The 23866-nt window shown below is 39.8% G+C and overlaps 1 protein-coding gene across 5 annotated transcripts in view; it reads left to right on the top strand.

Annotated features, from left to right (window-relative positions):
* The window catches only part of CLCN3 (chloride voltage-gated channel 3), a 66693-nt gene extending 48140 nt beyond the window's left edge, over positions 1–18553 (top strand). For 2 of the 5 annotated variants that reach the window (XM_075197748.1, XM_075197751.1), the window contains 8 exons: positions 182–388; positions 638–718; positions 1329–1874; positions 4038–4224; positions 7610–8008; positions 9774–9990; positions 12364–12439; positions 16449–18553. In XM_075197748.1, coding sequence (XP_075053849.1) covers positions 182–388; positions 638–718; positions 1329–1874; positions 4038–4224; positions 7610–8008; positions 9774–9990; positions 12364–12439; positions 16449–16610 — 1875 coding nt within the window. In that variant the 3' untranslated portion in view covers positions 16611–18553. Of the gene's footprint in view, positions 1–181; positions 389–637; positions 719–1328; positions 1875–4037; positions 4225–7609; positions 8009–9773; positions 9991–12363; positions 12485–16448 lie in introns of all 5 variants that reach the window. The other 3 variants (XM_075197763.1, XM_075197766.1, XM_075197757.1) reach the window with 2 other exon arrangements.
* Positions 18554–23866: the final 5313 nt, after the last annotated feature.

Genomic DNA, 23866 nt, shown 5'->3' with positions numbered 1-23866 from the left:
TGCTGGGACTTGTAGTTTCACAAGACCTGGAGTGTCGCAGGTTAGCCAACACTGGTATAGAATCTGAGCTGTGTGACAAGAAGGACTAGATATTTACCTCAAATAAAAAAGAGAAACTGCAGAACCAGAAATGCTCTGTAATATCCATTATTAAATACATTGTTCTATTTCTGTTTTGCAGATTAAAACCATTTTAAGTGGCTTCATCATTAGAGGTTATTTGGGCAAATGGACATTACTAATCAAAACGGTCACATTGGTACTTGCTGTGGCTTCAGGCCTAAGCTTAGGGAAGGAAGGACCCTTAGTACATGTTGCTTGTTGCTGTGGAAATATATTCTCTTACCTCTTTCCTAAGTACAGCACAAATGAAGCGAAGAAAAGGGAGGTAAGTCACCCTCGAGCACTTATACTACCGCAGTAATGTTTCTGCATGAGATATAAAACAATGACATGGGAAGGATAATCCAGCTCAATGACTTGACAAAAAACACCCTAAATTACCGCATGTTGACCAGCGTGTGACAACCCCTGCTGCTATAACATCAGTCACTTTGTCACTCTCTCTCTCAGTGGCTTGAATAATCATCACAAGCTTTCAGCCATCAAATGCATGTTTACAATTTCTGTTTTGCAGGTTCTTTCGGCAGCTTCAGCAGCTGGTGTCTCCGTAGCATTTGGCGCTCCTATTGGTGGAGTCCTTTTTAGTTTGGAAGAGGTGAGAATTTTTTTTATAAGTAATAATTCTCACAAGGTTCAGTAAACAAGGATAACGTTCCAAGAAAGCTTTTATGTATATATAAAGAAATACATGATATAAATATTTGTGAAATATCCTGTAAAATATATATTTATGGTTGAAGGTACAACACACATAGATATGAGATGCGCTACATGCAATCAACTTCCTTTCTTTCAAATTGAAACTTTTCTGTACTGTAAGGGATAACGTGTAGAACACAAAATGTGGGTTCCTCCTAGGGCCTTGTATTCTTCTATGTTCACAGAAGTTCTCAGTGGCTTCTGATACCCTACTGTGCAACACTAACATAAAAAGGCTTTGTTATTCCTTACAAATACACACGTTTTCCCAATGAATACTGCAGTGAGGACATCACAACTACAAATACAAATGTTATTTACAGGAGTAATACATATATTAACATCTCTTGTGTAACACAGTTATTTTTACCCTTATCCAGAGGGTCTTAAATCCCAGACACTTCATAGATATACACACAAATAGAGGAGTCCCTTGAATATCTCCTTTAATTGCATTGTTGATAGTTAAATAAATGTTTTTCATTAGTCTGTCATTGTTTCTGCAGGTCAGTTACTACTTTCCGTTGAAGACATTATGGAGATCTTTCTTTGCAGCTTTGGTTGCTGCTTTCATTTTAAGGTCAATCAACCCTTTTGGAAACAGTCGTCTCGTGCTCTTTTATGTGGAATATCACACTCCTTGGTACCTATTTGAACTCATTCCCTTCATTCTTTTGGGTGTGTTTGGGGGTCTGTGGGGAGCATTTTTTATCCGTGCAAACATCGCCTGGTGCAGACGCCGTAAGACAACAAAGTTTGGGAAGTATCCAGTGCTAGAGGTTATTGTGGTGGCTGCCATCACAGCTATCATTGCTTTCCCGAATCCATACACTCGCTTCAACACCAGCCAGCTGATTAAGGAATTGTTCACAGACTGTGGCCCCCTCGAATCCTCCTCCCTGTGTGACTATAAAAATGACACTAGTGCTGGCAAGATCGTGGATGATATCCCTGACCGGCCTGCTGGCAATGGGGTGTACTCGGCCATGTGGCAGCTGTGCTTGGCGCTTGTGTTCAAGATCGTAATGACAGTATTCACGTTCGGCATCAAGGTAAATTATTTATGAAAGCAGTTGTTCTCTGGACTGTTACACTTATTAACTCCCAGTGAATCTAGCCAGTTAACACCATGAATGAATATGTGTATACAACCAAGAATAATGTAAAAGAATGCTACCGTAAAAACTAAGCTTTATTTATTTTTAGCTTTTCATGACAAGGGCAGTGTATCCAGTGACTGGATTGCTGTCTGACATAGCCATACATGTACCAAATGGGCACAATCAATGTGTTAGATGATGATCGCTGCCCTGATATGAATTATTGATGACATCTAAAACTGCCTAATTGGACATCAGCATTGCAGCGTGTATGTACTTTGGTCTGTTAGAAGAAAAAATGCTGTGGTTCGTTCCTTGATTGGATTACCTGTGACCAGACTTTTATTAACTTAATTACTGCTTGAATAATCTGAACATGTTGTCCTTCTGCTAGATGTTGTAATGTTGGGAGATATTGCACACATTACACAATTGTGCATTTGCTTCCTTACAGATGTAATGTGCTCAGGTACTGATTTATGTAAAGGCCAAATAGGCCTTTCCATCCAGAGTCACCAGTTCTTGCAGAAAGCAGTCTCTAGTCCCTGTGTATCTCTAATTAAATATCTTTTTCAAAAGTGTTTTAGTAGTTAGGAGCAACATTAACATGTAACACAATTGACCAAAATAATTTACTGTAAGTGTGTGTTCCACATGATTAGGCATTAGTAGCTGCTGTCATAGTAACTATAACAAGCCACTTCCTCCAGCAGCAGTAATATTTCCAGTATTTGTAGTGAACCCAGAGTAATATGCCAACAGTAACTATAATACCTAGGGATATGTAAAGTTGCCATCGTATTACCCATTAATAAGTCTGTGGAAAGAGGTGTTAATAAAGTAACTAGTAGTAGTATTGTTGGATAATGTAATCTGTTGTAGTAGTGCCAGGGCCAAAACTAGATATTTTACTGCCCTGGGCGAGAGAGACCACTAGCGCATTCATCACCTATTGGTCTCTGCCCATTTACCACTTCCCATGAATTACTGGGGTGGGGATGAATTAAAAAAAACTATTCAAAACCCATGCATGTTTACAGAAACTGATACTGGGCCACAATATTAAATATTTAAGGATAAGTAGAGAATTAGCTCATGTTATGCACAGGACTCCCAGATGCCCATTTTTTTATTTTTCTTCAGCTTTTTGGGTTTTTTTTGGGGGGAGGGGGGGTACTAAAAGTTAAGACTACTATGTCACACCTAAGGGAAATGTGTGGACTTTGAAAAACACCACTGGTATAATAGAAGCACTGAATAGGTTTACGAATCTTGTCAACTGTTTGAAACTCAAATCTCGGTCAATTTATTTGCTTACAGTGAGAACATTTTATATCGATTTGAAATATCTGTGTGTGCAGTTAGTGCCTAAAAGACCTTTGTACAGCAGTCCAGGGCATCTGCCACGAACTCACATAGTCACAATGATGAAGCTTTGTAGATAACTACAGCTCCTGCATTTATGGAGGTTTAGTCCAACAGTAAAATGTAATTGTGTTTGTAAAATTCTACCTTAAAATAGGTGACGATTACACTCTTCAACGATCTGTTTAAATATGAACAAACCCAAGCTTTTTTGTGCTATAAATATTCAATTTTGAAGAAGCTCTGCAGGCACTGAAGGGTACCAAATAGCATTCTAAATCTTGCCGTACACAAGCACATTCTGTCCACACTGGCCATATATGTAGGGGGCAAAATTGGAGAATCTACAGGGATTTGCTGCTAGTCTCTGCTGTGATCTCTGGCCAGATGTCTCGTATTGCAGCATGTGTGGATTTTTTAAAATGTGCGATCTGCAGAAAAAGCAGGTCACACTGTCACTTTTCCATTTAACCATGTATAATCAAAATGTCTGGTATCTTGTGACATTGATATATCTGTTGCCCTTTACCACGTTGGAGCCACAGTTTTAAAGTGGTGCATGGCTTACCACATAGCGGTTACACTGTTTTTAGAAAAACCTCAGATAGTTGCTTAAACATTTTTTTTATCACCCAAAATATTATATTGAACTGCCCAGTGCTTGATTGTCTTTGTTTCTTGTTCTTCACTTACCTTGTAGTACTCTGTACCAAGTGGCCGTATTTACTTACTGTTGTCCTCTAATTGCAGGTTCCTTCAGGCTTGTTCATCCCAAGCATGGCAATTGGCGCTATAGCAGGAAGGATTGTAGGCATTGCTGTGGAACAGCTGGCTTATTACCATCATGACTGGTTTATATTCAAGGAGTGGTGTGAGGTTGGAGCTGACTGCATCACTCCAGGACTGTATGCCATGGTTGGTGCAGCTGCTTGTTTAGGTAAGTGTGCAGTGCTTAACTATTATTACTGCACAATGCTAATACAAGCCAGTCACAGGCACCTTTCTAAGGACAGAAATGTTTCTATATTTTAAAGATGTCTGTTCTGTATGTGACATGATTTAAGTAGTAGTAATAATAATTACACTCATAAGAATGTCAATAACACATGCACAGACAATATATGCTATTTGTATTTATTATTATTTATTATTCTGTGACTGTAGAGGCCGCTCACAATACAGCTTTAGTTCTATTTTCTATTGGACTACTTACATAAAAACTACCCCTCTGTGTATGTGCTTTGAATAAAACAGTCCAAGGCACATTCTGAAGGGAAACAATGTTAAATCCAAGTTCAAACTGAGCAGGGAGACACTGTACTGTAAGACCACTTCCAAGAGCCATAAACTGGCACCAGCCTTTCAGAGAATTGCAGGATGGTGGGTAGGCATATCTACCTACTGAATCTGTATGTCACCACTCATCAGTTTTATTAGTGAATGAGACCACAAAGCCCTGCTGTGGCGTGGGCATTGATAAATTACACCACAAGTTAACATTGAGCCCTAAATTAGATATTGTGAGTAACTTGATTTATTTTTTTGGGATGCATTAACTTTATTGATGTTCAATAATACAGCGCTCTGCCTCTCAGGCCCTGTAGTGGTCACAAGGGGTTACAGAAATAATTCTATTTTTAAATGTTGCATTCAGCTACTTCACGTCAGATGTACGGTAAAGCTAAAGAGCAGCAGTCTTCATTCAATGATTTTATTTAAAAAATATGGGAAGATTGCAAAAGAGTGCAAAATAAATGGGTTTTATGTGGATTATAAATGACAGCCCAAGTTTCTGGATATAGATTTCATTTTAAACTATTGGTAGTATTATATTATCAGCTTTTCTGTGTTTTTGGTTTCTTCAGTCTGTTATGGGAGGAGGGTATTTATTGTATACAGGCCAATTGTGTAAACTGTATGACTGCTGGAGTCAGATCAAAGGAGTGATCTGTAAAGGTTAAATATTCTGTTCTTCGGATATGTTCCAATTTAATTACACATTCTTTTGAAATCGGTGGCTTAGGTACTTGTGAATGAACAAGGGTTGAACACAATAACCAAAGCTTTCAGTTTTAAACAATTCAATAATCCTCTCATCTGAATAGAAATTTTTCATCATTGTGACTAAAAGGGCCTGTGTGTTTCACAGCAGGGAAAGTTCAGCCTCAGATTGTATTTAACTTCTGTCACTGGGGCCTATTTGTTAAAGAATATTGTCCTTCTTTGTCTTATTAATAAGTGTATGCATTTTTTTTACAGGAAAAACAAATACTCCACATTGTAAAGACATTAATAAGTTGTATGCAGAATTATTGGCTATTTAATTGCATAGTGGAACTAATTTTCTGTACAATCTTGCTGTGTATTCCAAGCAGGGAGGTGGGAATGCTACTTCCTCCGTTGACTCGTGCTGCTCTATGCATATTGAACTCCAGCACAATCTGAAAACATTTACATATATTTGTCAGAACTACAAATTGCTCTCCACATTTGGATTTTTTAGTTCGGTAGACTATTGGCTTAAGGGAAAGTAGCGTATGCTGTGTCTACCTTGACATAGAGATTGCCAGATATGGAGCCCTACAAATCATAGTGACTCCTTCAGTTTTTATATTTATAGTTTATGGTGTATAAACGAACATGTGAAAAGTGCACTTTTATGGCAAAATCCGTTTCTGAAAGCACTATAGCCATTCAATCGTCAAACACACATCGCTTAATTGTTTACCGTGTATGTAACTCATGTTTTAGATGGAAATAACGAACTTCAGTAAAATCTCAATTTTTTAGATATGTTTAGGATCTTTAAACCACAAAATTTATATTTACATATAAACTATGCAGATGAAATACATTATTCTGAGCAGCTGCAGGGGAAACTCAGGTTACAACTGAATAAAGTATTAAGCCCCTCCCACAACGTTAACCTGGTATCCTAATAGGATCTGATACAGGGCATGCACCTTTGTGACTGATTTGCTTTAAAACCAGTTTACCAATCTGTCTGTGACTCTGCCCATTTCCCCTGTTTATGTTTAACGATGCTCTCCGCGTTTCATGTGTATTATTCAAGCCAGTAATACATAGCCTTTTATATAAATAAATTATGATTTTTCTTGGGTTTTTTCTAAACTCTGTATTTGAAGAGGAAACAACAGGAAAAAAAAAGTCAACATAGTGAACATAAAAGTATTAAAATACGAGGTGTCTCCTCTGTGTTATATACATTATATCAGTTGGGGAGGGGGGAAAGAGGAGGAGGGATGGGAGGTAGAAAGGCACAAATACTATTAACAATATTGCTAATAAGTAGACATGGAACATTGCTAGGAAAAGCTAAACCACACGCTTAAATTGGTGAAAAAAATAATAGACATACGTTACTCACCAGCAGTGCACCACATCCAACCTAGGGGATCTGGAGGTGGCCCAGGAGCTATATTCCAACTGCAGGAGGGGGAGCTGTACTGGATAGAGCTTCGGCTTTCTAATAAGTACCACGGAGCCCATATTTTATTGAAGTTATATGATTTCTCATGAAGGTGGCACGTTATACTTTCCATGCTTGCGACATGCCATATGTAGGACCGTAGTTCCTGCATAGAGGGAGCCCTAGGGTCTTTCCACTGATTTGCTATTAGGGATTTAGCAGCTGCCAAGATGTGGGAGATAAGCTTGTTAGAAGGCGCGCTCTCATCAGGTATAGGGCGAGAGAGAAGGATTGACCAGGGGTCCTTATTTATCTGTTGTTCTGACACAGATGACTTTTCTTGTTTTGAATATACTTCCTTAAAGAGGAGCATATGTAAATCTGTGACTCATTTGTAATATATAAGCGCTTTGTGGCCCCTTTGTAAATGTGGTGTAAAGAAGAACCAAAGTAAAAACTTAACCAAGAATTACTTCATCAAGATTCTAGAATTCTCACATAAGTTTTTTTATTTAATCCGCATTTATAAATGTCCTTTGTGTGGTCCTGCTCTTGGATGCATTTTAGTTTGAGCAATTAATGCGATAGTCTTATCAAGGCTTTTCAGAACACACCGGACTGGAATATTTTGTGGCTTTGTCCTTCGATCTTGTCTGGGACTTAATCTTTGTCTTTTCAATGTTCCTTTAGAGTTGCAGAAATCATTTTATGTAATCTAGCACAACCAAGGTTGCCCAGAAATGATCAAATAAGTATTGCAATTTCAAGATATACTGTCCAAATATCTGATCAGGAACCTAAGTGAGATATATAAGTTATTTACGATTGCTATCCTGTTACTTTTTATATCGTCTCAACACTAAAACCGGTTTCTTTTTTGTATTTGGAATAGGTGGTGTAACCAGAATGACTGTGTCACTCGTAGTTATTGTATTTGAGCTCACAGGAGGTCTAGAATACATTGTTCCACTGATGGCTGCAGTAATGACCAGTAAGTGGGTAGGAGATGCTTTTGGACGGGAAGGAATCTATGAATCGCACATACGACTGAATGGTTATCCTTTCTTGGACGCTAAAGAGGAGTTCACTCACACAACTCTGGCTCGTGATGTGATGAGGCCACGAAGGAATGATCCTCCACTTGCAGTTCTCACACAGGATAACATGACTGTAGATGATATTGAAAGCTTGATCAATGAAACCAGCTTCAATGGTTTCCCTGTCATAATGTCTAAGGAGTCACAGCGTCTGGTTGGGTTTGCTTTAAGAAGAGATTTAACACTAGCAATAGGTGAGTAACATTTCTAATTCTTATAATTTCATTAACAAAAGACTACTTTGTAAATATCCTAGGTGTATGTATTGTCCTATTGGTGTCCTATAGTCTCTGTACTGTACCTATGAGAGGGGCAGATTCAATCCAGCATGAAGTACAGCCGGAGATCACCGCCATGTCCGGCTGGGCACATTACTGCCTGTTACAGTAAGGAAGCGCCACTCATTTTCCTGTGCACATGTCATTCCACATCAAATCAACACAATTTTAGAAAAAATTCTACCTTACATTCTCTAACTTCAATTAAATTTGGTATAATAGATGCTGCCATGGGTGTAAAAAAACAAAAACAAATCTTAGGCTGATATGTACACTGGTTTTGAAGTTATATGCTTTTTAAAGCTGCAATTTTTTAACTTCAAAACCAGTGTACATATCAGCCTAAAATTTGGGGGTTTCCTTTACACCCATGGCAACATTTATTTTACCAAATTTCAATACAATCTGAAACTATCAGTTTGAAATCCTGTGTTGATGTGATGTGGAATTACCCGCACCTCTATGGGAAGAGAAGAAAAATAAAGCGAGGATTTCTTTGTCGAACATCGCCTCGATGTGCGTCCACGGAGTGTTACAGAGACTCATTGCACTCAAGTGAATCTCCCCCAGAGTGTCAGTTTAGAAATTCACATTTGCAATTAGGTCTTCGTTTCTCTCCTGAAGTCACTTTGCTGTGGGGCAAAGTTCTGCACTATAACTGTCATCTGACTCCTCCCTCCTCATCTCCTTACACCGTCAGTGGCAACATGGAGGGGATGATAGAAAATTGAGGGAGGAGACTAGTAGAAAGTTTATAATGTCAAACCAGGTATTCTAGAAACACAGCTATCAGAATACATGGCTATATGTGTGTACATTTTATATAATCCATGTCTTATGCTAGCTTTGTGTCTAAAATGCCTGAGTTGTTTGTCATTGAAACCTTTTTATTAGTCCCCGCTCTGGCACCCACACCCTGTTGCCACTTACAAACCTAATGAAATTTTATCATTTGTATATAAACTTTAGTCCCATCACTACCAAATTAGGAACTGTGCACCTATTCCCTAACATGCTAAATACCATTTTTATTGTGACTTACCTGCCTGGAGGTTCGAAAAGTGCAGACACTGTAGGATGCTCAGCTCTCTGGTCCCCTGCCAACATGGAAAGGATTAGAAGGGTCCGTACGGGTCTCCTGCCCCTTCCCACTACACTGGGTACCACAGATAGCGGATCTTAATACTATAGTGTGCTGCATGCTTCCCTACACTCCCGGAATGTCCTGGCAACTCCCAAATTTCGGGGAGTCCTCCCAGAAGAGTCGGCCATGCTCCCAGATTGCGGCCATTGTAACTGGATTCCCTGTGAATCATGTCATAATGACCCCACAGTGCAAACACACAAATCTTATCTATTTTGAACATATTTTATAGTGTTGAGCAATACTACTGTTCATTTCTTAAGATGGCTGCTTATTAATTTATGGGTAATATTGAATATTTTACAAACACAGTGTCTGTATAGCAGCCCCTTACATCAATTTTTACTGAATAACTTCTTATAGTTATATTATACAAAAATATAGTGGGAAAATAAAATGTTAATTTTAATTCAGAATTCTAATCCTTTTGCAAAGCACTGTTACTAACCCGTTGGTTTGTTTAGATATGTATCATAAGTGGTGAATTCCTTTTTTGATTTATTTATTTATTTATTTATTTATTTATTTATTTTTTAGAAAATGCAAGAAAAAAACAGGAAGGCATTGTTGGAAGTTCCCGGGTCTGCTTTGCCCAACACACACCATCACTTCCTGCAGAAAGCCCTCGCCCTCTTAAGCTCCGCAGCATCCTGGACATGAGCCCGTTTACCGTGACTGACCACACACCAATGGAGATAGTGGTGGATATATTCCGCAAGCTGGGGCTCAGGCAGTGCCTTGTCACACACAATGGGTAAGTTCCAGACCTTCCTCTCTTCTAGCTTTTCCTTCTGATAGTTATAGTTCAGGGGCATTAACAGCGATGATTAGCTGCCCTGCAGATGTACATTGTTTTTGTTATATACTTTACATAAATATTTCAGAAGAAGTACATAAAAGGACATGTATCAGATAATTGTTAGTACGGTAATCCCTAAATGCCTGACCTGTGGTATAATGAAGGTCTCTAGCGTGACCCTGAGAAGTGGACCGGTCCTCTGCACACATGGGCAGCAACCTTGTTGTGATTTTGAACAGCAACATCACCAAAAACATGGCTGCCTCCACTGTCTATAGGTGACGGGAACGCAGAGATGAGGCCAGTATATGTCTTGTATAATAAATAGAGGCTAATGTAAAATTAAAAGTATTTCATAGTCATAAATAATCTGTGAACTATATTTTCATTTTTTCATAAAATTCTTTTTTTTTTATTTTATTTTTTTATTTTTTTTTTGCGTTGGGGATAGGAAAATCTATTGCACTGTGTAATCTTTTTATTGTGGGGTAGAATTTTCAAGGCATTGCATAAAATAACAGCGTTGTCTTCTCTATGACATAAATGTGACGTTTGCTGCAATGTAAGACAAACAAATCTTGAGCAGATGCCTACTTGCTTTATCACTCACTGAGCTGCATTGCTGTCATATTGTGGGCCCATTACTAATAGTGTGCTGCCTTTGCATCCCTGCTTGCACTACTCTGTGTGATTTAGTATGCATAATAAAGTACATATAAATAATACATGTTTATTGCAAATTTTAGGAGCATTTAAAAAAACATAAATTTTTAATAATATTCCCAGTATTGCCAAGTGAATTACTGACCCTGCCATCACCTTTTTATGACCCCTGATAGTAATTTATTTTATATTATATGTCTAGCCGGTGATTTAAGTGCTGATCTAGTGATTTACCGACACTGCACAACACTCAGAAGCCTGCAAGGAAACCATGAGCTATATCTTAGTGCTATTCTGCTATATTGTGCTACATGACCGTGTAGTACAGAGGAAGTCGCGCCCACAAATCTACAGATCTATCAAAGCATATATATATATATATATATACACACACACACATATACATTATAAATTATTATTGAGGTGGAAAGTGCAAATTGGGATTTCCCTTAAAGGGAATACTAAAAACTGTTACGGACGTTTATTGTTTAATTTAATTGGCAAACTGCATGATACTTTTATTATTTTTATTGGTATTTAACACATACCTTCCTGGAGGGGTTTTATGAGCATTTACCTATCCAGCCTCTTGTTGACCTTTCTTTTGTAAAACAAAAAACAAATCAGTTGCATCTATACATTCTTAGGTGACCGTGTCTGTAATAGCATTGGAGTGACAGGACATGTCACCCAACACATTACTGTGCTGCTCGGTCACTGCATACGTTGGTAGTGAAATACATAGCACGCCCATATGTTCTTTGAGCATTGCCATTAATTATTTTTCTAGCTACATCAGAAAATGCATCTATTCTTTTATCACTACTAGGAAGTATTGTTTCGTATGAGACGGCTACAGTGCAGCTTCTGATGAAGAATTAATTGCCCCTTTTTCCTGAATGCGATAAGAGTGTGGTTCACCCACCATAAGTGTCTTCGCAATAACTGGGACACTTTCTCTCTGCTATTGTAACATGTTATGAATTCTGCCTCCAGCCACAAATGTCGTTACGTGCCAGTGCCACACAGAGCCAGATAAACTCACAATGCATTTTTATAGCACAGCCACAACATTTATATTAGTCTGCCTTTTGTTTTGTTTCAGTCTCGGCAAATGGAAATTGTGCATTTAAAATATGTAGAAATCAATCCAATTTTAATTATGTACCTGGCAGAATTTCGGGGAAACCAGGGTCTCCAACATACAACTGTATATGCCAGTCCCACCATTACAGGGCATATGTCACTTGTAACAACTCTATACAATTTTGCTAGTGCTACACCCATATATTTCCACACAGGTTGCCCCTCAACACTTTCACTTCCTGCACCAGGACATCTTTCAGTCATAAACGCAGAATGTTGATCTTAAAGGACAGATGTGAATGAATTAGACCCATGTCACATGGGCTACTTTGTAGCTGAAAAAGAAGTATCATTGTTTATGGAAAATGTCATGTGACCTGTCTGAGCACTACATTTATTATTTTTATTTTTTTTAGCTATTCAAAAAGTAGCCCATGTAGCAAAGGCCTTGGTGTCTGTGTCGGCCATTTCACTCATTACCCCATAGCACTGTCATTATTTTATGTTGCTTCATTCTTCTTTTTGTTTTATCCATTTGTAGTTCAACCTCAGTTATTAGCATAACATGATCTGTTTCAGGACTGTCTTGGGGATCATCACAAAGAAGAACATATTAGAACATCTCGAGCATCTAAAGCAGCAAGTGGAACCCTTGGTGATTAGACAAAGCACCTTTTAACCTGTAGTCACCTCTTAGAAGGCAGGAAGCATGAAATTTGTGAATTGTTTACACACACACCAGTCAACAGGCCAACTGAACTACAACTTGCTTTGCAGCAATTGGTAGTATGTCATACACATAGCCAAGACTGCTGACCTCTTAACCCTCCTGGTACTGTAGAAGTTAGACATCTTTAAATGTTCACCACATTTGGCAGGACAGTAACTTAATTATGCCCTGCATCTGATGCTGTTTGATATTATGTTGCTTTGTCAAAGCAACATAACAGACAAGCTGCTTCTAAAGCACTACCTTTCATCACCACCCGTATGCTGTCAACCACTTGTGCCAAATAAATATACATATGAAGGAAGACTTTCCTAATTTATTATAAAACATGCATGTGCGTATAACTGAGCCTGATGTTCTTCACAAGTAATGTCATCAGATGATCCCAGCTGCTGATATTGCATGAAATGCACTAAAGTCTTGAATAGGGCTTATCACCTGACTGAACCATAACGTCTTGTGTTTTTGTACTGTTAAATTTCTGTGTTATGCTTCCGAGCAAGTCCTGGCTGTGCCTTTCAAAGGTGAGCCAAACCCGTTCCCTTTTAGTATAGTGCCATGTATATTACATACATGTGCTCTTGGCTGGTCTGTGATGTTTATGTAAGGGATCATGACTTGTATAGCGATCATCCTAAAGCACTGCGAAGGTCTTTGTCCATATAACACATTATAGACTTTACATATAATGTTATAGTATCTAGAACTGCTTATACACATATATGGCAATATGTGCAGTAAGCTTGGATGAAGCCACCACTCTGTAGCTTTGTTGGTAATTGGCTCGTTAAAGGGAAACTAATTTGCGTACTTTGTATGATGACCTGTTAGGTCTGCTGGACTGCAGTTTGCTTACTCCCTATATGTAATATACTAGATCGATATATGCTGCCACTCTGCCTGTTTACATAAAATAGAGGAATTTTTGATAGTATTGCATTTAGGGGCAAATTTGCACCAAACTATAGCAAACAGTCTGACACTTGCATTTTAGTATCTATCTTGTACGACCTAATGTCTGGCTGGGTGCTATGATTTAATACAAATTGGCACCTAAATGCAATATTAGTAAACAACCATCGCTGTCACTTTAAATGCCAGTTTCTAGTGTTCCCTGGAATTTCATGGATGAACACCCCTTCTAATTAGGTGCATACAAGTAAACATACAGCCATGCAATCTCCATAGTCAAACATTAGAAGTTTGACTTTCAACATGAAGCTGTCCTAGTAGATTGCCACCTTTCCAACAAGCCAGTTTTTCAAATTTGTTCCCTGCTAGTGCTGCCCCGGTCAACTGTAATTGCTGTTATTTTGTGGAAACCTCTAATAGGTATAACAGCTTAGGCGCGAAGGCGGCAGGTAATCTTGCAGAACAAAGCTGTTGTGCGTAGTGTGCAATAATCATCTGTACATGGTTGCAACACCCACTACTGTGTTCTAAGCTGCCTCTGGAAGTAACATAAGCACACAAAATGTTCCCAGCTTCATGGATTGCGTTTCCATGGCCAAGCAACAGCTGACAAGCCTCAGATCAACATGTGCATTATCGACTGGAGTGGTATAAAGCACCACCACCACTCTGGACTCTTGAGCAGTGGAAATAGGTTCTCTGGAGTGACAAATCATGCTTCACCACTTGGCTGTAAGACAGATGGAGCTCGACTTGGCAGATGCAAGAAAAAAGCTTTCTATTCAAATGCATACTGCCAAATGTAAAGTTTGGAGGAATAATGGGCTGGGCTGTTTTTCATGGTTTGGCCTGGGTCCCTTAGTTCCAGAGAAGAGAAATCTTAATGCTACAGCATAAAATTACTTTCTAAAGAATTGTGTTTTCTCAACTTTTTGGCATCCATTTGGGGAAGGCCTTTCAGCAGAACATTTGAGCAACAACAACAGGGCCTAATCTCACCAATGCTCTTGTGGATGGATGTGAATGCCCACAGCCATGTTCCAAAATGTAGCAGAAATCCTTCCCAGAAGAGTGCAGGCTCTTACAGCAGCAAAAGAGGGACCACATCCTTATTAATGCCCATAGTTTTGGAATAAGGTGTTCAACAAGCACATATGTTATGTTGTATATGAATACTTAGGATTACAAAAGTTTGAGCTTTTTTTTTTTTTTTAGACTGGTGCTTTTTCCAGCTGTGTGTGAACTATCTTGGCTGTCCCAGTGATTGGCTAGTAAGATGTTTGGCAACAGCTGGAGAATATAGACTATAAAGTAAGCCACGCATAGGCATTGCTCAATGGCCATTTTGTTGGGCCACAAACCAATTAAAATAGCACTAACTGAATTTTCCACCCATCCCAATCAGCTGCTGATCAAAAAGTATTTTTTTTGCCCAATAACTGATTTGCACCCATTTACATTCAAAACTGCATCGATAGGGTTACATTGTCATGTAATAAGATTATGATGTTCTTTTAGATACATTGCATTGTTACACTTGTAGGCAGTAGAATGTGTAAGCAAACAGTAGTCCTGAAGTATCCACACGATCATAGTTAATGAAAGTTTTATACATGCACCAAAGAAAGATGTTGCACAGATGGATGGAAGCACAGGAAATTTAAAGGTATATGATCCATTTTCTATTATTGTTAGTTTCCCTTTAACTCTAGTTCAATACCTCAAAGCATTGCATAGTTAAGCTGATTACATTAGAGTTGGCATTAGCACCATCATTCCTTTCCACCTATAAATTATATACTATTTCCTTGATCAATAAATGCTAGTAGCACTGCTTCTTGAAATATATCCCTATCTAACTATTTAATTAGACTCTAGCCTAGAGCCTCTATGTGCCTAACCTTTGATGTAGCTTTTAACAAACACACCATACAATCATAATGTGCTTTATGCATCTGATACCATTGCATATTTTATAATGTTTTAATCTGCTGCTGCATTAAAACATTCATTCTACATTTACCTGCTTTAGTATCCATTCTTCTTTTGTTTTATTCTAATATTTCACAAGAATTTCATGCGTCCTCTCACCAACAAAAGTACTAACAAAGTAACAAGGGCATCTGCTCGATATGTTCCACTTTGTGATGTTATCCTGGTTGCAGTACGAGAATGCAGAATATTCACTAGAAACTAGTGACCTCATTGAGGCATGATCAGCGGTCTTCCTAGTGAATTGATGGGCTACATTCTGTGGATATTTATTTAGTCTATAAAAATGGCAGCCACCACTATGTATGTGATGGTAGAACATAAGATCCTATGGCCAATTTGGGTTATTATTCAACCAAAAAAAAACAAACTTCACAACCAAAGGTGTGATTTGCATATACCAGGATAAAGATCACATTTACTCACACATTGTAATGTCTTTTCTCTGTAGATTCCCATACTTCTTTTCTTTATTGTCATGTCTGCACACATTCGGCTTGTCTGGGAATCTGACACAAGGAGAAACTGTGGATTATTGTATATGGCTACTGAGCTGTTTGTCACCTGTAAAAATTTCATTGGGCAGCAAAACTTATTTCAACTCATACAGCACTGTTCCATGTCTGACAACAGTCAGAATGTGTTCTATTTTGATTTCTCAAGTATGTCTGCACAATAAGATATTACAGGCAATAAAGAGCTCAGTTCTTCAGGATAAGATATGATATTTTTTATTAAATTTAATGGATCGATAAATTGTAACACGTGAAAACACCGAATATCTCTTTAAATCACGTTTTAATTGAGCTGTTGAGAGAGCCTGCTGCAATTTATCAGTATAGCTATTAAAAATTACAAAATTGGGTTGTTGGTGGTGGGGTCTACTCTTATGTGAACACAGATGTTCCTGAATTGTAGAGTCTCTTTCCTGTTACACAATGATCCATCTAGCATTTGAAGCTTCCCATCTCAAATGTAACAAGGTTTTCATCCTTTGTTAATCAAACTTTTTTCTTTTTTTGTGTTTTAGCCGCCTCCTTGGCATTATCACAAAAAAAGATATCCTCCGTCATATGGCCCAAATGGCAAATCACGACCCCGAGTTAATACTGTTCAACTGAATGCCATCTATGAAGACGAGCGAGAGGAGACTGAAGAGGAGGTCTTCTTGCTGAAGGAAACACTACCCTGATTGGAGGGTAATTTGTCAGACTGCAAAAAAATGTGATAAAGATTCTCTATTTCACAGCATTTTTGCCTCCCTTCTTGTACCACTTCAAGAAAATAGAGGAACCTGCATGAGCAGAGTGTGTGCTGTGAATATGTTGCCATTAGAGGGCAGTGTAAGAGAAGTGAAGTAAATGGCAAGTCTGCTACAGGAGTGTATACGATTCAATTATTGTATCCCTGTTGAGAACAACAAATACCCAGAATTGAGCCATCAAAGACTTGCTAACCTTTATATCATTGGAGAAGATGGTGTTTATGCTGTCACATTATTATAACTAGATTTTTTTGTACATTCCAGGACAGATTTAATTTCTCTTTTATCCCTATCCTTACGTCACACTACCCAGTTATACTTCACGAGGAGACACTTAAAGCAGCAATGTCTCATATTGAGATATACTGCCATTTTCATGAGCAACATCAAACACAAGAATGTGCCATACAGTGGTTGGCTGGGTACAGCGGTGCTGCCACATCATCTGTTACATGCAGGTGACAGACAACATCTCTGCAGCTAAACTGCTTGTAAATGTGGATTACTTTCAAATAATTAATTTGTGCTCTGTACCATGGTGTATAGTGGTTTATGCAATTTGATTTTTGTATGATGGCAGCCTTTAATATACTAATGTTTTGCAGTGTTAAGACTATTGTTAGAGAGACGTACATAATCATGGACCTCGCCATGGGATAGAGCCAATTTAATGAGCTGAAATGACGATATATTTCATGTTACGGAACATTTGATGACGGCGTTAGCAGTGCACTATATCATGCTTTAGGAAAGTCGTGGAATACATACTCAAATCTATATTTTCTTTCTGTAATTATACAGCAAGCAGTGATAACTGTTTAAACTGTTCTATGTAAAGTACATGATATTAGAAATATAATGACTTGACAGTGGAAATGTTGATTTGTATTTATATTCTTAATGTTCAGTCATGATGGTTTCAGGGAAATGGATTAACCTACTGCAGGAGAAACTTGATTTATAATTGCACTAATTGCATATCTTTAACAATTGTTGTTATTCATCTATAACTGGAGGAAATTTTAAATCTATTTGACACTGGGAGTTAATTGTATTTGATCTGTTGACTGTGAAACTGAATCTAAATAATTAGTGAAACAAATATGAATAGGCTGCATCCAACGCAATATACCCAATACTGTATCCGCCATCCTTTTGTATTGTTTACTAGATCTCAAAGCTTATTGGCCTTGAAATAACAGGTAACCTGAACAGAAATCCTCTCCGTTCTCTCTGATTGTTCAGAAGGCATGAACCATATTTAAAGCACAGTTACACCAATCTCATCCTTGTAATGTGGAAGCCTAAAATCAATTGAAAAAGTAAAATACCTCTAAGAAAGCAATAACACATGGTCAACATTGTATTGAAAATATTCCTACATACATGGGAAAACCACTCTAAGAGTGAGAAATGAATTGTATAGTTCATTTCTCTTAGTCTTTACAATTGTTCCATGCACTTTGGAGCTTATTGTGCTCCGTATAGTCACTTGAAACCGATTTACTGCAGGGCTACATTGATTTTATGCTATTTCAATTTATTCTCCTAATAGACCACACGCCTGGATATTTCACATTTAAAAACTGTTGTGCAAGTGCATTGGTTTTCAGCTGGTCTTCAAGGACTTCCAAGCTCTACAGAGAATAATGTATTTTCTAAATAATGTGATTCTCCTGAACTTGTTCCCAGGGATTGTTTCAAGGACAACAGCAGTAGCATGTATGCCGTTTTGGAGGACGTTTTCGATTATTGGGGCATTTTCTTATGATTCTGATAATACAAAATCAACTGAGGAAAAACTAGTGAAGTGGAGACATTCTGTATTGTGGAAAATTCCTAAAAATAAACGTATTAAAAATAACCCTATATCTCTTATTGTTTTGTGGTGTTTTTCCTAGTAACAATATAGTGACACATTAATTTACTTTAGATGTCATAGACAGTGATATGTATTATTGTCATCTTTATTTATAAGGCGCCACAAAGTGTCCACAACATCACACAAAGAATATAGATAGGACATTCATGAGAACAACAAGCACAACCATGGGTACTCTTAAGAACAATAAGCAGAAGACTGGGTACAGATAAGCAGAATAAAAGATGTACATCGATCGGACACTACATTAAAACCACCTGCCTAATATTTTGTATGTCTCTCTTGTGCGCCAAAACAGCTCTGTCCCTTCAAGGCATGGCTGAGGACGGGTGATTTATGTACCCTGAAACAAGGTCAGAGATGTAAGGGGCTTGAACTGAATTCTGAAACGGATAGTGAGCCAATTAAGAGATTTACGCAGAGGAGTAGGGGAAGATGAGAACTAGCTGCAGCATTCTGTATGGATTGCAGGTCAGAAAAGTGAGAGGAAGGCCAGTGAGAATAGTTGAGACGTGAAATGATGAGTGAATGGACTAGGATTTTTGTTGCTTCCTGAAAAAGGAAGGGACAGATTTTTGTGATGCTACAGAGGAGGAAGTGGTAGGATATTGTGAGGGACTGGATATGAAGGGTAAGGCTGAGGGCAGAGTCAAGGGTGACTTCCAGGCAGTGGGCTTGTGTGACAGGAGAGTTATGTTGTCAACCAAGAGGGAGATATTGGAGGGACAGCAACATTGGTGGGAGGAAAGATTATGAGCTTGGATTTGGAAATGTTGAGTTTGAGGAAGCACTGTGATATCCAGATAGTTACAACCAAGAGACGGCTAGATACTTGGGTTAGGAAGTCGGGAGAGAGGTCAGGGGAGGAAAGATAGTTATGTGTGTCATCAGCATAAAGGTGGTATTGGAGGCCAAATGATTGAATAAGTTCACAGATGTGGTGTAGAAAGGCAAGGACAGAGCCTTGGCGGGCTCCAATAGAAAGGGGGAGGAAGAGTCGGAAGCAGACCGGCCAGAGAGGTTGGAGGGAAACTAGGAGGGAGCTGTTTCACAAAGACCTAGGGAGTGGAAGGTGGTGAGACAAACAGAGATAAATCTCCCTCTGCCTTTCTACTCCCTCTTCCCCAGCCCTTCCTAGTGGAGTCTTAGGGGTATATTTACTAAACTGCAGGTTTCAAAAAGCTTTCATTTATTTAGTGTGACATACAACTGTTCGGTTGGAAGTTGGGTTAGTGTGTATAGTGACACGATGTTCTAAAGTCGCTCCAAAGTGTCGATTGTAAAGCCCAGCAGTTTTATCGCTTTTCTGATTTTCTTCTAGAGTCTGTAGAAGGCTAAAGAAAATCTGCATACAAAGAGCAGGTTGTGGTTAACAAGCTTGTGATACCATGGTAACTACAGACTCTGATTTTGTGCAGTGGAAGCCACCTAATTAGAAAAGCACAAAAAGTAATAATCTGTTTAGTTGGCAGCATAGTGGGTTAAGCACCTTTCACCTAGTTTACGGTACTCAGGTTTATTCAAGTTGTCTACATGAAATCATAGTCCTGTTTTTGATAAATGTTAATTGTGATCTAGTAAATGCTTTCATCTGAGCAAAAGATTAATACCAAACCACTTATTTTGTTATTTAGCTATTTAATCTCCATTCACTGGAAAAAAAAAAAAGGTTTATATAGCCCAAAATGCACAGAGGATATATCTTAAATCAGATTGTAAATACAGTAATCCCTATACAATATTCATTCTGGACAGAGTGTGATAGAAGAGTAATATAGCAGCTTGAACAGCCAGTGTAAGGTTAAAAAAAAAACAAAAAACCTGTCAGCCTTGTATTTAATAGGACCTTTGGATATCCTTTACTATTTTGCCCCTCCCTGCATAAAATGTACGCCTTCATTGGAAGTCCCATCCACCATGAACGGAATGTAGCCACAGGTTCTGCAGTGGTGACAGCAGGATAGAACCATTGTAGCTCTTTACAAGGGAAATACTGTGGTAAGAATGGCTTCTGATTCAATTGCCAATGGTTCCAGGCTAAATACATCAACTTGGGGGAAAAATTCTAGCTAGGGTATATTTACTAAACTGGGTTTGAAAAAGTGGAGATGTTGCCTATAGCAACCAATCAGATTCCAGCTGTCATTTTGTAGAATGTACTAAATAATGTCTCGGGTAGAAATAGTGCAGACAGGGACATAACAGCTGCAGGGAGATGACAGTGGACACATATTGAAATGAAATGAGATCCACTATTGGACGACAGTTATTATTGTTTATTTGTTAGGCTCCACAAGGTTTCCGCAGCGCCATACATGGTACAAACAGTAGACTATACAGGGTAAAACAGTACAGAACAATAAGCACAAAGTACCAATACTTCAGAAACTCCGGGCAGGCAAATACAGTAGAGACGGAGCGTATGGAGGCAGGAGGGAAGAGGGGCCTTGCTCATACAAGCTTACATCCTGAAGGGAGGGTAAACAAAAGGCGGCCAGTTAAGCAAAGGGGAGAGAAAAGGGGCCAGGGGAGAACGAGCAGAAGAGTTGAGGTTAACTGGATGGTTGGTAGGCCTTAAGGAACAGATGAGTTTTAAGTGCCCGTTTGAAGGAGCACAGATTGGGTGAGAGATGGATGGAGCGAGGGAGGTCGTTCCAGTGAAGGGGGGCAGCATGGGAGAAGTCTTGGATTCTAGAGTGGGAAGAGGCGATCAGAGTGGAGGAGAGGCGGCGATCATTGGCCGAGCGCAGGGAGCGGGCAGGAGTGTGAATGGAGAGGAGGTTAGAGATATAAGGGGCAGTAGACTGGGCAAGAGCCTTGTAACTGGTGGTAAGGAGTTTGAAAAGGATTCTGTAGGGGTAGGGGAGCAAGTGTAAGGCAAGACAGAGGGGAGTGGAGTGAGAGGAAGATGAGTCTTGCAGCCGTATTGAGTATAGAGCGGAGTGGGGGAGGACAGTAAGGAGGAGGTTGCAGTAATCGAGGCGGGAGATGATGAGAGCATGGATGATAGATTTGGTGGCATCTTGAGAGAGGAAGGGATGGATGCGGGCAATGTTACGGAGTTGGAAGCGACAGGCTTGGGCAAGGGATTGAATGTGGGGGGCAAGAGAGAGGAGTCAAGAGTGACACCCAGGCAGCGGAGTTGGGTGACAAAGGAGATAGTGGAGTTGTTAACAACGATAGAGGGTTCGTGGTGGGATGGGAGTCTGGGCAGGGGAAAGACAATAAATTATGTTTTAGAGATGCTAATTTTAAGAAAGCGTGAGGACATCCAGGAGGAGATGGTTGAGAGGCAGTCCGTTACACGAGAGAGGAGGAAAGATCAGGAGAAGAGATGTTGAGTTGAATATCAGCATAAAGGTGATACTGAAGACCGAACAAGGAGATGAGAGCACCAAGGGAGGAAGTATAGAGCGAGAAGAGTAGAGGGCCAAGAACAGAGCCCTGAGGGACTCCTACAGGAAGGGGGTGGAGGAAGACCCAGACATGGATACAGAGAAGGAGCAGTTAGCAGGGTATGAGGTGAACCAGGCATGGACAGAACCAGAGACAGTTGTGTAAGTGCATACATACTGCAGGATTGGAAGGTGATTGGTTGGAATATATTAAACAGTATGACCAAATGAAACAATGATCGACACTTTGGGACAACTTAAGATCATTGGTAGTTCTATTTGCTTTATTTACTTCTAATCGTGAAGGAGAAGCTGGTCAAGCTTTTGCTATGGCCGTGTAGTCTGTAGCACAGACCGCTGTGTGCTGGTTGGAGCAGAGGGACAGAGGTACTCTGGTGTTTCCTCCACTGGTACCCCCCGCTCCTGCCGTGGGATTCCTCTGGGGAGCTGGCCTACCAATCAGTGGTTTAACTGGCAGCCACTGTTTTCTCTGTGCACACAGAGGATGGGTCCCTTCACAGCACAGAGGAGGTGGTGGGGGGGGGTTGTCATATTGGACCCCCTGGCGGGCTGGCTCTTACTAGGCGCTCGATTGGTGGAAGGGGTTGTCCTACTGGATGGCTGCCTATCCAGTGCTGGGGCATGGGGGGAGATGCTCCTTCCCTCTCTCTTCACTTTCTTCCTGATGGTCTCTCACTCCTCATGTGCAGACACCAGAATAGGAAGCCATTTTAGAGCTCCAGTTTCACCCCTGTAACTGTCCTTTTCCTAATCAGGTTACTGATTGTGGGGTGCATTTTTCTTTTTCTCTGAATTTAGTTTGAGTCTGCTGGGGTATGACAGGCTCATTTTCTGTGTTGTGTGCTGCTTGTTTTATTCACTGTGATTTCACTGTTTTGTCCCATCTGAGTGTAACACGACCAATACGGGCAGACCGTTCAGAGGTACAGCTGTAGTGACTTCTATAACGAAGTTATCTTGTTCCATTTGTAACTCAAGTTGCTTGCAGAACAGTTAGGTGCGAATGTATTGTGCACAAACTGCCAGTCAGGAGATCTTTTACCATGTGCTCTGGGGGTTCTGATCCTGACTGTGGAAGACGCTTGGGCTCGGTCATTGTCTAATATTGTAGCTGAGCTTGCCCAATTAGTGCGGTCTGTTGGTGGGTGTTGCTATCCCAGACCCACCTGTTTCTGTAGTGAGTGCTGTGGGTTCTGATACTGGTTCGTTGAGAGGGGCCGCTTGGCTCTGTGAGTGCGTATTCTGTGTAACCACCCTAGGTCCGTGGTCTTCCATCTTTGGGAGAGGGATTGGTTTCGGTTTCTTCCTCCTTGGAGAGGAGGTGGCACTCCGCTAAAACATTGTCATTTTGCAAGCGCAAGCAGGTGGTGACACCGCTGCAGGTATGCACGTCAGATTCAGACTCTGAAGTGGCAGTGGATTCTGAAGGGAATTATTCCATTGCGGAACAGGTTCCTTCCGACTGTCCGGGGGTAGAAGATTTGATTAGGGCTATGCACCAGGCGTTAAAGATTCCCAAAGCGGTTGTCCTTGAGACAGCAAAGTCATCGCTCTCTGCAAGGCAGAAAAAAACTTTATCTTTTCTATCTTCTTTCCAAGTCGATTTGGTTTGTGAGCCTTGGTCTTCACCAGATCGTAAGTACCAGGTGTTGCATCCGCTGCGGTTTTGTTATCCTTTTCCCTCCATGAAGTTCTTGAAAAATGAGGTGCCTCCACCTGTGGACACTCCAGTGGCAAGGCTGGCTAAGGTGTCTACTTTCCCTCTTCCCAATGCCGCCGCTCTTAACGATGGCGCAGATCTTAAGGTTGAGGGCGTTCTTAAGTCTATTTTTTGTGGTGGCGGTGGCCTCCTTGCTGCCTGCTTGGTGCCAACTTTCTGAAATGCT

The sequence above is a fragment of the Mixophyes fleayi genome, chromosome 1 (genome assembly GCF_038048845.1).
Source record: "Mixophyes fleayi isolate aMixFle1 chromosome 1, aMixFle1.hap1, whole genome shotgun sequence".
Lineage (NCBI taxonomy): Eukaryota > Metazoa > Chordata > Amphibia > Anura > Limnodynastidae > Mixophyes > Mixophyes fleayi.
The sequence above is the reverse complement of the archived record's forward strand: the minus strand, read 5'-3'. Positions and strand labels throughout refer to the sequence as shown.